Source organism: Limulus polyphemus, unplaced genomic scaffold, assembly GCF_000517525.1.
Source record: "Limulus polyphemus unplaced genomic scaffold, Limulus_polyphemus-2.1.2 Scaffold2128, whole genome shotgun sequence".
NCBI classification, from domain to species: domain Eukaryota; kingdom Metazoa; phylum Arthropoda; class Merostomata; order Xiphosura; family Limulidae; genus Limulus; species Limulus polyphemus.
In genome coordinates this window covers 58140-72546 of record NW_013667738.1, presented here as the reverse complement: position 1 = coordinate 72546, position 14407 = coordinate 58140, and the positions used below count along the sequence as shown (strand labels likewise).

The 14407-nt window shown below is 33.5% G+C and overlaps 1 protein-coding gene across 5 annotated transcripts in view; it reads right to left on the bottom strand.

The window, feature by feature from the left end:
* LOC106466031 (tRNA wybutosine-synthesizing protein 4-like) overlaps positions 1-14407 on the bottom strand; it is a 103758-nt gene that overhangs the window by 64510 nt on the left and 24841 nt on the right. For all 5 annotated transcript variants that reach the window (XM_022393990.1, XM_022393992.1, XM_022393989.1 and 2 more), the window contains 2 exons: positions 13464-13547; positions 6792-6900 (listed from right to left, as the gene is read on the bottom strand). In XM_022393990.1, the coding sequence (XP_022249698.1) occupies positions 6792-6900; positions 13464-13547 (193 nt within the window). The remainder of the gene's footprint in view (positions 1-6791; positions 6901-13463; positions 13548-14407) is intronic.

The window sequence follows — 14407 nt, the reverse complement described above, 5'->3', positions numbered from 1 at the left end:
GCAAGAACGTCGAATCTGAATCACTTGAAAAAAACACGGGGGTGCTTAACTTTTTTCCAGGTGTATATAAAACCTTCCATGTTTACCACCACTGCAACTCAAAAAACCACAGTATATCTATACGAAAAACACTGCAGTATTATACAAAGAGCCAACTATCAATAAATGCAAAATAAAGGAAGCTATCTTAACTGAACAAAACAACTCCACACTAAACCAACACTCATGGGGGGCAAGATACTTTAACTAAGCTGTGAAGCAGCCTCCGGACATGTGACTTCTTTGTTCCATACTGTATATATATTCACGTGTCTGTAAACTTCCAAAAATCATCTGCTTATAACTCTGTTACCATAAAAAAACACTAAACAATCATAAAACATTGACACAAAATAAATAAATTAATAATATCTACACTAAACAGTCTTTTATATCATGACATAAACCACTCTTCAAGAGAAATATTTTATTTTACTTTATACAAAGACTGTTTTTAGTTCATACATAAAGTCTGCTCATACAGTCTACACCAACACTTACAGTTCCTTTGTCTGTCTCTCCTAGCATAGAGTCTCCAGTAGGGCTTCACCTTGATAGAATCCCTTGTCTTCATATTGACCTTGTGTTGCCTGAGGTCTGTCTTTCCTAATCTAACTGTATACTGACACAGTAAATCTTGTTCCTCTTTCTTCTGCTTGCCAGATGGTTCTTCACTTATCTTGAGGTCCTTGCATGTCTCATCTCCACTCAATGGTCTTAGGTGTAGTAGGTCTTTATCTTTTATAACGAAGTCACTGTCTTTAGATTCTGCTTCTATGACATCCATACCAGCCATGTTCATCTGTAACCTCAGTAGCTGCACCCATAAGGTCTTCTTCCCTCTCAAAGTACCTCTTCAACAGATTGGCATGGTTGACCTTGATTGTCTCATCCACTTTCACCTTATAGTGCATTCTGTTGAGAATTTCCTGTACTACAAAAAGTCCTTTACACTGCCGGGTGAGTTTGTTGTTGGCTGTGGGTGGCAGAACTAAGACCTTCTCTCAGCTGTGGGAAGCAGAACTAAGACCTTCTCTCCAACCTTGAAATGTAGGTCCTTGGTCTTCTTGTTATAGAAGTGCTTCTGACTGTCTTTGATGGGTTTGGCATTCCCAATAGAACTGCTTTGATAGGTCTGGTTCAATATTCCTTTCCAGTCCTCTGTTTTGTAAGTCTCTATCCTTTTTGTCTTGTGCTTGAATTCCTCTCAGGCACTGTCCCAAAGTTTCTGTGGTGAAGGGTCTTTCTTCTACACTTCATTCAGCTCCCATCGACCTACATTTGGGATGTCACTTTTCGAGACTTTAAGAGACTTGATATCTTGCTTGCTCTTTTTCTCTTGAACTCTTGTGGTGACTACAGTTGCTTCAGCAGTCTTATTTTTGTCTAGTTCCTCCAAATTCTTACTAACTGGTATGTTTCCAATCACCAAGTCATATATTGGTGCCTTAATACACATGGCCTCAAGGTCTCCTATATAATATGGAGTATCCACCTGTATTTTTGCCATGGGAAACTTTCTCACTGTCCCATCAATAAGCACACACAGGCATACCTTGCCTATCATCTGAGCCTCAGACACTAGACTGGTTCTCACTGCTTCACTACTGCACCCAGTGTCTCACAGAACCCTCACTTTCTTGTCCCCAACATAGCCTTCATATATTGGCATATCATAATTTGTTGGCACCTATTGATATTTGTTGCATGCTCCCATCACTATTGGTGCTGATAATCTGTTTGCTAAACTGAGCCAACCATTAGTCTTGCACTGATCAATCATGCTTTCTTGTATTAAATCTGAGGAGTAGTCTTGATTCTCTGTCTTTTAGCAGCAGTATCCATAGTGCCAGTCGCTCTTTTCTTGTTTCTTACCAGCACTGTCTTTGTAAATAATCTCCAGCTGCTTTATGTTGAGGTTTCTGCTGTTGTTTGCTGGTGATGGACTTGCACTCCTTTGCAATGTGTTCCATTTTATAACAAACATAACATCTCTTCTCCCTTCTGTCTATTAACCTCCTGTTACCTTTGGTAAACTCCTGCTTCTGGTCAGCCATTAATGGTTTCAATTTTAACTGGATATTCTTGGACTTGCCCATTATACTACCTCCATGGGCTTTTATATATACTGTTCTGCCAGCTTGATCATCTCCTCCACATCTTTTGGTGCTCTCTCCTTTGAGAACAGTGACATGTTGGTTGAACACATAATCATGAAAACTGTTCTCGCACCTGCCAGTCCCTCAAAACTGTTTTCACACACGGCCATGTCAGTCCATCTGGTGAAATATTGCCACAGATGTGCCACAAACTGAAATACAGTTTTTCCAGTGTCTGGTTTGTCTTCTCTGAACTTCTGGTGAAAACCTTCTTCAGAAAGTTCACATCATTTCAGTAAAGCCACTTTTAATTTGTCATAGTCCATGGCATCTTGTGACATCATGCCTGCATATACTTTTAGGCCTTCTCCTGTGAGAAGTGGATTGAGACAGACTGCCCAGTCACCTTTGTCCAGTTCTGAGTTTGGAAGAATCTTTCATATCTCTACAGGAAAGCATCCATGTCATCTTTCTGTTCATCACATTTGAGCAGCTTGGGTCATCTGGCCCTGATACCATTGTCATTCTTGGGTTATTCTTTCTTCAGTTGGGTGTGTTTTGCTATTTCTATTTATGCTTTTATTCTCTCAATTTCTAGTCTCTCCTCTCTCTCTTTTTCTTCTTTTTCAATTTGTGCTCTTATTCTTTCATTCTCAATTTCCAGTTTTTCCTTTCTCTCATTTTCATTTTCTTCTTTTTCTCTTTATGCTCTTATTCTTTCTATTTTTAGCATTTCCTTTCTTTCATTTTCTTCTCTCATTTTCATCTTTCTCTCTTTGTGCTTTATTTTATCTATCTGTAGTCTCTCCTCTCTCTCTTTTTCTTCTTTCTTAATTTCTATTCTCATTCTCTCTATTTCCTTTTCTTTTTTAGTCTTTCTTCCTTTCTTCTCTGTCTACACTCTTATCTCTCTAGTTCTTGTTGTTGTTTAACAAACTCTCATAGTTCTCTGTTTTTAACCAAAGATGCTCTCCAATTTCTACTGATTTATCAAAATTTGACATGGTTATATAGCGTGATGGTAATCTACACATTATTAGTGATACTACTACAGTTGTGTGTATACAGGCCTAATTATTTCCGCTGTCATTCACGTTTTCTTATATCGCCGTTAACCACTGTATAATCCTGGCTGTGGCTCGCCAATTGTTAATTAAAGGCTTATACTTATATGGTAAGTATAGATATATAGGTGTGTTGTAGTTGGGCTTAGGATTCTTCTACAGTAGGTAACTGTGACTTGTTGACAATAAATTCAACGATAAATGAACAATCAGCACACACTCCATTTGTTTTAAATATATATATATATATACATATATATATTCAAACTTGTTAAATGTATGTACAAGAAATTCTTTACACTATAGAGATTTTGGCATATCATATCATAAACACTACATATGTAGTTCTCTTCTTCTTGTCAAAAGTCCACTTAGGCCTATTCAATTGCTTTAAAATTTCAGTTGGCAAGCCAACCTACCTTTCTCTATGTCTATCGCACTAGTATTCTGTGCATAATTTGCTTACAATTATAGCATGAATTACCACAGTCATATACTGCTTTTCCAGTAATTGTCTGGTCTTTGTACTTCAGATATCATCTGTTCCTTTTGTCAAATGCACTCAGTCTGGTTCAATTACTTTAGAACTCACTTTAATGGAAAAAACTATACTTCTTATCTCTTTTAAAACTGTTAGTTTTCCTCTAACATATTAATCATTAGTCCTATATTAACAGTCAGGCCTTTCACTCCTATGGTAGTTAACTTTACATTTAACTTTCTTTGGCCAAACTTCTACTTCCCATGACTTTACTTTCTCATCTGCTCTGTCTGTCTATCTGCTGTTTCCACTCATGTCACACTATTTATATGTTTATCACACAATTTTCTGCCCACCTTCTAGAAATCTCTATATTCTCAACGTCAATGTACTGCACGTGACATTCGACAGTCTCAGCATCAATGAATTATAAACACAACTTCCAACAATTGTCTGCTTTTAACTCTCTTATTATAAGAAACACACTAACCAATCATAAGATATTAACTCACAAAATAAATAAATTAATAATATCTACACTAAACAGTCTTTTATATCATGACAGCATTCAAAAAATAGGTATAACAATAACCCCACTTTTATATTTATATATTTCTTTCATTTATGGTAGATAATTCTTGTAAGTTCATAAATATACTTGATATAACATTGTCAGATCTTGTTACCACAAGTTACTATAACAAAAACTTGAAGCTTGTTTTTTTTAAGTGTTCACAATTCATAAATTAATAATTGCTTGTTGTTTAGATATAAATATCATCCCATGTAAGTGACATGGTTACAAAACAACAAGATCTCATAAGACCCTAACTACAAGAAATATCCTGGGTTTCTTCCACTGTAAACATTAGATCTGATAGATCGATGAGAGGTTTCATTAGTGTGACTACTCATACAATTGAAATCAAGAAGCCTGCCATCAACCTGAGGTCGTATCTGCTAAGCTGTGACATTCTCACAGGTTCCGACACGGATGAGAAAATCAATAAGGCATTTGAAGATGTCTGTGATGAATATGTAATAAAGAACAATCTGGACTATACTATATGTGACAATGCATCAAACATGAATGAAGTGTTCACTATGTGTTTCCCTAGAACCACTGATAATGATGTAGGACCTACTAGTGTTGATGACCTTGATGATGACAGTTTATAGGAAGAGTTCCAGGAAGAAGACCAGCAAAATGTAGATATGGCACTGACCAGGAACTACCAGAAGCAATGGCTGCAATGTTTTACACACCCTGCACCTGGTGGTGTCAGATGGGCTGAAGGAAATAAAACCAATCAACCTCACCATGAGTAAAGCTTCATAATTGTGCACCTTACTGCATTTCAGTTGCTCCTTAAAGAAGCCTTTGAAAAGGTGTTTGGGTCTAACAAAGGGATTTTTGCTCTTAACTGCCTCAGATAGAACTCAACCTGAAGGCAGGTTAAAGCTATAGTATGTCTTGACCATCAGGCATTAAGCAATCTCCTGGAAGAACAAGCACATAAAGAGATAACTTTCAGCAACAGAGAAATGAAACAGTTGCAAGAACTAGTCACCATCTTGGAACTCTTCCTTGAAGCAATCAACTTGATGCAAGGAGAGCAGGTTCTCACCATAAGCCCTGTACTGCCCTGTGTGTTGTCATTAAACTATCATCTGAATGATATGTTAGTCAATGTTCAGTACCTGAATAGCCTGATCAGAGCCCTCAAAAACTCATTCACAAGAAATCTTTGTCACTGCACAAATGATGGAATCAACACAGGAAACTGCCAATTTACTATTTGGATTTCCAGTTTATCTCTTGTCAGCAGTACTTTATCCAGCATTCTGCATGATATGGATCAAACATGATGTCTTGCCATCAGAAGAGGTGAAGGACAAGGTAAAAAAACTTGCAAAAGGTAAATATTGTTACAACAGCAATAGCCATTTGAGCCATGGGAGTGTGGGCTAATTTTATGGGTGTAATTTAGTTTTTAATAAAAAACAAATGCAGAAGATAAGATGCCTAAAATGACTTATGACTTGAGACTTGGCCTTAATGATTTACGACTTGACTTGGACTTGCAAAAAACAACTTGTTACCAACTCTGGAAAACCCTGGTAAGTATTACATTTATTGTTTTTCATGTGCGTTATTTATTTATTATTATAAAAGTAACTGAGATGAAAAAATTAGAAACTTATTAGATTAGATAAAGCTAGATCAGGTAAGAGAATGTAAAATAATAACAGTAATGATATCAACTCTTCACAAAGTATGCTTGCAAGCAGCTCTTGCATAATGCAATTAAATAGAGTAATGTGAGCTGTATATCAAGTGGTCTACAACTTTCATGGCAGGATTATTAGTTAGACATAGTTCAAAGGGTAATGAAACAATAAAAGTAAGTATAAATAGATGTATACTGTTATGAGCTTTAAGGTATTTAGAATGAACAACTGTGGTTTCCTGCTACAATTTGCAGTTATTCTAGAAAGAAAAATGGGTAATTTAGATTAATTTCCTAATTTTTAGGGTGGTTATGAGGTCAGTCACATCGACCAACCCTGTATAGAGTTATGGTAGATAAAATATAAAGTTTTCTGAAAACAAAAATCTGATATTTATTTAAGAGGTTTTGGAGATTGCACAAATAGAATTTTAAAATTTTCAGATAAAGAAAAGTAATTTTAATCTTCACATGAAAATCTATTTGCACTCAAAGTAGTCAACACTAATTCCATATATTTATGGACAAATATTTAGCAAAAAGACTTAATTAAAAATTCTGATTTTTGATCTAAAAAAAAAAAAGACTTGTAATGTGGACTGAAAGCTTGCCAAATTTCGTGAACATACATTAAGTAATTTTAGAGTTATAGTATGTAGACCTTCATGGGTACAAGTTATTTACATGGTGATTAAATGGTCATGTAAAATATGCAGCCCAATGCAAAAGGGTTAACTGCATATTGGAAACTAGCACAGTAAAAACAACTGTTTATGAAGAGTGTGATAGTTTCCTTTATACAACTTGAATGATTACAATAAATTTTTCAGTAAAATGCACAATAGATAAATCTAACGAAATATGCCAAATGACTTACTAATACTTTTGTTACTAGATGTTGAGGTATCTTCTGGCATCATGTCTTTGAGTATAGAATGGGAATTAATACATGTCATCTTTCTGGTTATTACACCTTCAAAATCCACCTGTAAAAATATTTGTGAATTACTGGAAAAGTTCACAACTAAGAAATATTAACAACTTGCATGAAAATCAAATACAAAACTTGTGGAAAATACCATATATTTTAAAAAGCAAATAAATCCATGAAAAAGAAAAGTATTGATAATAATGCAGTAAAATAATCAACTTAAGAGTGTCAAATCCAATCAATGTAATTTACTTCAGTATAAGCTTAACAAAGTTGAACTAGCTGTAATATTTTAAAGTCAGGTGTAATTAGTCAAGTGACTGTTCATTTTAAGGTTTATTGGGGAAAAATAGTTATGGCAGCCATACTTTAGATTTCAAGTTAACTCTCTTTCTAGTCTGCATATACAAAGTGAGTAATTCAAGTTTATTTTTGGCTACATACACAACATTGAAAATAAAAGTGTATATTACTTCTAGCTACATATATAAAGTTGAGAATGAAATGTATATTACTACTGGCTGCATATATAAAGTTGAGAATGAAATGTATATTACTACTGGCTGCATATATAAAGTTGAGAATGAAATGTATATTACTACTGGCTGCATATATAAAGTTGAGAATGAAATGTATATTACTACTGGCTGCATATATAAAGTTGAGAATGAAATGTATATTACTTCTAGCTACATATATAAAGTTGAGAATGAAATGTATATTACTTCTAGCTACATATATAAAGTTGAGAATGAAATGTATATTACTACTGGCTGCATATATAAAGTTGAGAATGAAATGTATATTACTTCTAGCTACATATATAAAGTTGAGAATGAAATGTATATTACTACTGGCTGCATATAAAGGTTGAGAACCAAGTACAAATTTTTTCTAGTTACATACACAAATTTTAAAATGAAAGTGTATGAGTTTTCTAGCTACATATACAAAGTTGAGAAGTATATATATTTCTTATGGCTACATATAAAAAATTGAAAATAAAAGTGTATATTTTTTCTGGCTACATATACAAAGCTGAGAGTTAAAGTACACAAACTTAAAATTTCTACTAACTTTTGACAGTAGGAGAAAACAATTAGCCTTATAGTTAATAATGTTAGCACTTATAAATTAATAAATGGAAACAGAAACAATATTGCAACCATTTTTACTTTACTTTAATATATTCCTTAGTCAGGTTAGCTTCATTTGTTATATGAATAGAGCTCTACATTAACTTTTCAAGAAACTAATCCATTCAGACTATTGATCATATTAGGGTTAGTCACACAGAAAGGTGTTTGTTGATAAAACATGTACACAAAGTATGCATTTCATTCAAGACTTGTCAGCTACAAATACACTTATAGAACCATTACACTGTTCAAAAATCTACAAATTGTAAATGATTACTATACAATGTTTAATTTTTTTGATAAATAATTAAACAGCTTAAATATTTAAGTGTAACATACATGTATCAGAAGATGATTTTGAATTGTACAATATCAGAATTGTAGAGTGTTTAAAACAACAAACAGAATTATGCTGATGTCGATCACCAGAGAATGAAAATAATTTTTTGATTGGCTGTAGTTATGTCTCTGCAGAGATACATACTGTTTTTCTATTGTTTCTTCTTCTTCCAAACACTATTCAATCAACCTACATTTTTTCATTTCTAGGCAGATTAACTTGAAACTTGGTAGGGTTATACCTTGCTCCAATACAACCAGACTTTTCTTTTTTTTATTTAAGCCCTTTTAAGGATTTTTTTGGGTCAAAGGTAAATCAACCTAAAAATATTTACAGTAATCAAAATGAAAATTGGCAAAATAAAAATTATCACACACCCACCACACTGATGTACAAAAAAGTCGGACTTGCCCATTTAGAAAGGTCAAGATGCCACAAAAAGCATAATTTTAGGGTTTCTGACAATTACTCTGCTATATTTTGGCCAATTTACATGTGATTTGGTATAAAAATACTTTTTTACAGGTCCCATACATATACATACTAAATTTGTGATATGCCCATCTTTAGTCTTTTTTTTGGGGGGGGGGATCAAAAGGTTAAATAAACCTGTAATTTTAGGGGTTTTGGTTATTTTCTTAGCCTTGTTTCAAACAATTTACATAGAATTTGGTACAGAGATACTTTTCTGCAAGCAACACACACACTGACAAACAAAAATGTTAGACTTCCCCATTTGAAGTAATTATAAGGGGATTATGATGCCACTAAAAGCATAATTTTTGGGTTTTTTGACAATTACTCTGTGGTATTTCAGGCAAATTACATGGGATTAGGTAACAAGATACTATTTTACAGGTCCCAAACAGAAATGTAGACAATTTTAGTATTTTTGTCTTTTGCTTAATTTTTTTTTGCAAGGACAACACAATTTGGGGTTTAGATGAACTATTCATGTGTATGTCAACCAACTTACATGGGATATGGTACAAAGGTACCTTCTTGCAAATCCAAAGCAGTGATACAGACAGTTTTAGATTTTTCTAGTGTTAAAATTGACCATGTTGGGGTTGTGTTGAAGAGACATGTTGCATTCACCCACACATGTTGCCCTCTTTAAGTTCCTTTTCTGTTTTCAGAAGTAAAGAATTTGAACAAACAGTGTTTGAAAAACTAACATCACTGATACTCAAAATTAAGCCAAGGCAGCATCCAGCCAAAATGCTTTTCCTGTACTATCAGGCTAAGGTTGATGTTGAACCTTGAAGTATACTGCACTGTGTTCAGAGCCATAGCAAGATAGTGTTTAGGATGATTATAAATTAAGCCTATTAAATCTTAAATTGTCAAAAAAGAAAAGAAAGAAATTACTGTAGTTTTTTCTGTTTATATAGTTTGTTCATTAAGCATACAATGTGTATATTACTTTTCTCCAGAATTAAAAATATATTTTTTGTTTTATCCTGAACGTTATGTACCTCTAGAACAGGTCTGCAAAATTACATTCACCAATTTTCCCTATCTTTGATTCTAGAACCACATGAAGTTTTCAATTAAATTTTTCAGTATCTCCAAAAAAAATAAAAACATTGGTGCAAGTATTCTTTTTCTTAATAGTTTAAATGTAAATAGAAAAATCCAATGTGTATATTTTTAAAATGTAATTGTAAAAAAGGAAAATTTGCTTTAAAATGATTACAAAATAACCTGTATTTCTCTATTATTTGGTGTTATGATAAGCGACTCAATAAATACTCATATCAATTGCAGTAGCAAATGCTGGACTGAGAATTTGTATAGCAAGCATATATCTGATGATGACAAAACCTTGTCAAAACATTGTACATTTGCTGTTATGTTAAACTTATATTAAAGTTTTTCTTCATTACCCATTCAAGCCGTCTCCAACCATTATTAGATCCTTACTTTATCTCTCACACATTTTAGATTATATACTAATCCTAGCACTAGCAGCATGAAGGAATGAATTCAAACTGCAGCTTACTTAGCTGAAACAGTTAACTCCTTTTTCTTTGTAAATAGTTATTATTGAAGTGAATGCCACGTAAGTGTTGAGTGAGAAAGAATACTGATAAATAAAAAATATATTCTTATATTCTTCAACAGGTCATTTTTTCTTCCAGAGTTCATTTTGCACAGCTGGGCAATTACACAGTAACGAAATTAGAATTCACAACGATTTTTGGAATTTGGTTACGAATGCTGAAGCCCAGTTTGTGTCTTGAAGAATAACTTGAGTAGGCTGTGGAAGTACAAACCCTTCCCTATAATAAACAGTTGTATTCATCAAAAATCCTAACATATGGGTGAAATAATGATTGATTTTATTTTGGTAATGGAATTACACAGAAAATTTCAAAATTGTTTCTAACAAATGTCATGACATTCCATCCAAATCTTTTAGCCAAGTGAAGCTGATGGTTGGCATAACAACGTAGAGATGGATAGTGACTAATTCATGGAAGGAGGTTTGGTCCTGTTATATACACTGTTTGTTTAAACTTAGCAAATATAGTTCAATAACAGAATGGTAACAGAATTACCTGTCTGAATATATATGTGAATAATACATTAAATATTACCTCAGAATACTTGTTCTTACACCTATGCACTCAGAGAACTGTATTTTTCTATTTTGATACTACTTCAAGCCTAGTGCTAGTATGTGGCATAGAAAAGAGAACAGATTTATGCACATGTACTTAGGCCAACTCAACTCCATCTGAAAAGCCAATTCTTAAACATCTATCCATCTGTGATTCAGTAAGTACTTTGATTACACTGGACCTGTCAAGAGAATCTACATCATCAATGTCAGGCCACACCAACTTGCCAAATTCCACCTTTTTCAAGAATGTGATGGTGACTTTATTGTCCTGAGTTTTAAGAATCTGGCCAATAAATATCTTGGCATTCCTCTGGACAGAGTATTTGACAACCGCACACTTCAAGTTAAGATTTTTAGGCAAAGATTCTGGTTTGTTGTCAAGGTTGGCTGTAACATCTATTTTCACTACATAGTCTTCTTCACCATCATCATCAATGTGATCACCACCATCAGCATCTTTACCTTTGAAGTGGTGCCTTGTGGGAGGAGAATTCGCATGGTGCTGCACATTTATGACAAATGGTGTAACCACGGTGACTGCACCCATTTTGGGTTAGGGATGAGAGATATCTCATTCTAGTCATCATCCAGCTTTTTATTTCTGACAACCTCAACTTTGCTTATGTATTTTATTTAAATATTCTGGCATTTCTTGGCAGCAGCATCAGCAAATTCATCGTATGTTGTTACCTCTGCTTTGCCAGACATCACTTCTGAGGAGACAAATCTTTTTGTGGTTCCACCAATGCCATCTACTGGACCATTGCCATGAGAAGCAGCAAAGCAATTACACTCTGTATTTCTGTTTAACAGTGTGATGCTCGAGACAAGGAAGCATTGTTTAAATGAATTTGATGGACCATCCGAAAAAAACAACTACTTTCTGAAACTGATGGACAGTTGAAATTAAATGTTGTAAGATGGCCGTGAGTATGATGTTAACTGATATTTGCAGGTAATCAGAAACTATCACCATTGAATGTGTTCCTCTCTACTCTAAGGCACATACAGTGAAAAGAGTGACCTGATTGTAAGCCTCGTATGCAGACTGAATTTCATTTTGAGTTTTTGTGGAGAAATTTTCCACAAAGTCAACCTGTATAACAACTTAGCAATAAAACACTTCTATATAGTTCTATTGAACACTCACTTGATGTGTTGGTGTGTTTACTCACCTTATGAGTGGATGTTGTGTGATTTAAACTTATGCAGATAAAATTTGTCTTTTGTTTTAAGAAGCATGGAAAAAGAAAACTGTTGCCACTCTCTATTACACACACTGAAGTTAAGTTAAAACAATGCCTTCATTATCAGCACTGACCTCTGGAGCTAAAACTGTGAATTAGGTTCTATTACAGTAAGCTTACACAGCAAGAGAAAATCCCATGTAATTCTGTTACCAGGGTTTCTACAAGATCAGAGAAGACCAACTAAAAGTGAGTGATCTAACAGGTTACTGAATAGACTTAATAAAATAATTTTCAATAGGTTTTAATTCCAACCAATAGTTAGCCCACAGGAAAATTTTTATGACCCTTTTTGGTAACAGACAAAATTATGAAAATATGTCATTGCCCAAGGCAAAGTATGAAATTTACAGTACAACTGATTTCTGTATTTGAGTTTTAGGGTTCATGAACTCAAATAATAAGCAAAAAAGGAATAACTAGAAATGGAGGTAAGGGGAAGAGGGAAGGGTTTTGCAATGATAGCCTTTTTTTACTTCTTTCTAATGCTAAAATTGCACTCCAATAGAAGTGCTATTTTTCAAGAAAATGAACCAACAGCAATATAAATTTGGTATGGAATCAAATTCTACACATTTTTACATCAACAGTGAAACTTTTATGTAGTTTTATAAAGATTTAGTATTTGGTGATTAATGCCCTCTGCAAAGAAATTGCCCAGCTTAGTTCACAACTGAAATTTAGTTTGGCCCTAATTCCCCTAAAAATCATTACTGAATTACATAGAACAAAATGTGATGTGGTGAAGTATGAGCCAAACTGCAAGTTCAGTTTTACAACATATCAATAAAATAAATCAATGCAAGACCAAACTGCTTTATTTTGCAGTTTGTAAGATATCACCTACTGTTTGAGCTAAATCATAATTTAGTTTTATTCTTTTTTTTTTGCTCAAGCATTTTTGGATGGGTCATAATTTTTTAGTTCAATTGTAAAACTTGTTAACAATTGAAAACATTCAACTTCAATTAATAATTATAAACAAAAATATTTACAAGTGTATATAAGACATAACATATTAAATACATTATACCTATTGTTTGTTTTTATGCACAAGGATACACAATGGATTATCTGCACTGCACCCACTATGATATTATTACTGCTAAGCCTCAGTTGTCTGTCTTTAAGCACAGAGTTACACAATAAATAAAACTAAAACCACTCAAGTTTAGCCCTAAGTCAGCCTCAAGGGAGATATTAAATCTTTGATATTCTATTTTGCATTATTCCAAAACAAACTTTTAAAATCAAAAATCCTACCTCAATGAATTTAGTACCACAAAGAAATTTTTCAGATTCCAGCCTGAAATAGGATGTGTCAAACCCAGCACCCAGAGAAATAATCTAAAATAAACAAAAACTGGTAGTGAGACATTTCTAGTTTAGAACTCTCAAATACACAGATTAACAACTAGACACAAAACTATACTAATGAAATAATTTAATTTAACTATCTACATTCCACCCCCATTAGAACTGGGTCATGCAATTTTTGCACATCCTAATGAGAATATACAAGATTGATACAACTACCTTAATGAAACTACAACAGTAAACATACTTTATCCAGATTATTGCAGTACACATATCTTAATGATACTAGTATACATACACGGAAAAGACCACTGTAGTACATACACCTTAGTGAGACTATTTTAGTACACATACTTAAGTGATACTACAAAATTCACATATGTTAGTGAGACTATTGTATGTCTGTTTGCACATACTTTAGTGAACCTACTATAGTGCAAATACTGCAACACTATATCCAAGTACCTTGATAAGGCTACTGTAGGACTATGTACACATATCTTTGAGAGACTACTAGATCACTATGTAAATACATACTTTGATAACACAACTGTATTACACGTACATGGATGAGACTGCTGTAAAACTATGAACACATATCTTAATGAGATTACTGTATAACTGGGCAAGCATACCTAAATGAAACAACTGTAGGCCTATGTACATATATCTTAATGAGACTACTGTAACACTATGTATACATGCCTTAATGAAACAACTGCAATATGTATACTACGTATACATACCTCAATGAGACAATTGTTACACTATGTATACATGCCTTAATGAAACAACTGCAATATGTATACTACGTATACATACCTCAATGAGACAATTGTTACACTATGTATACATGCCTTAATGAAACAACTGCAATATGTATACTACGT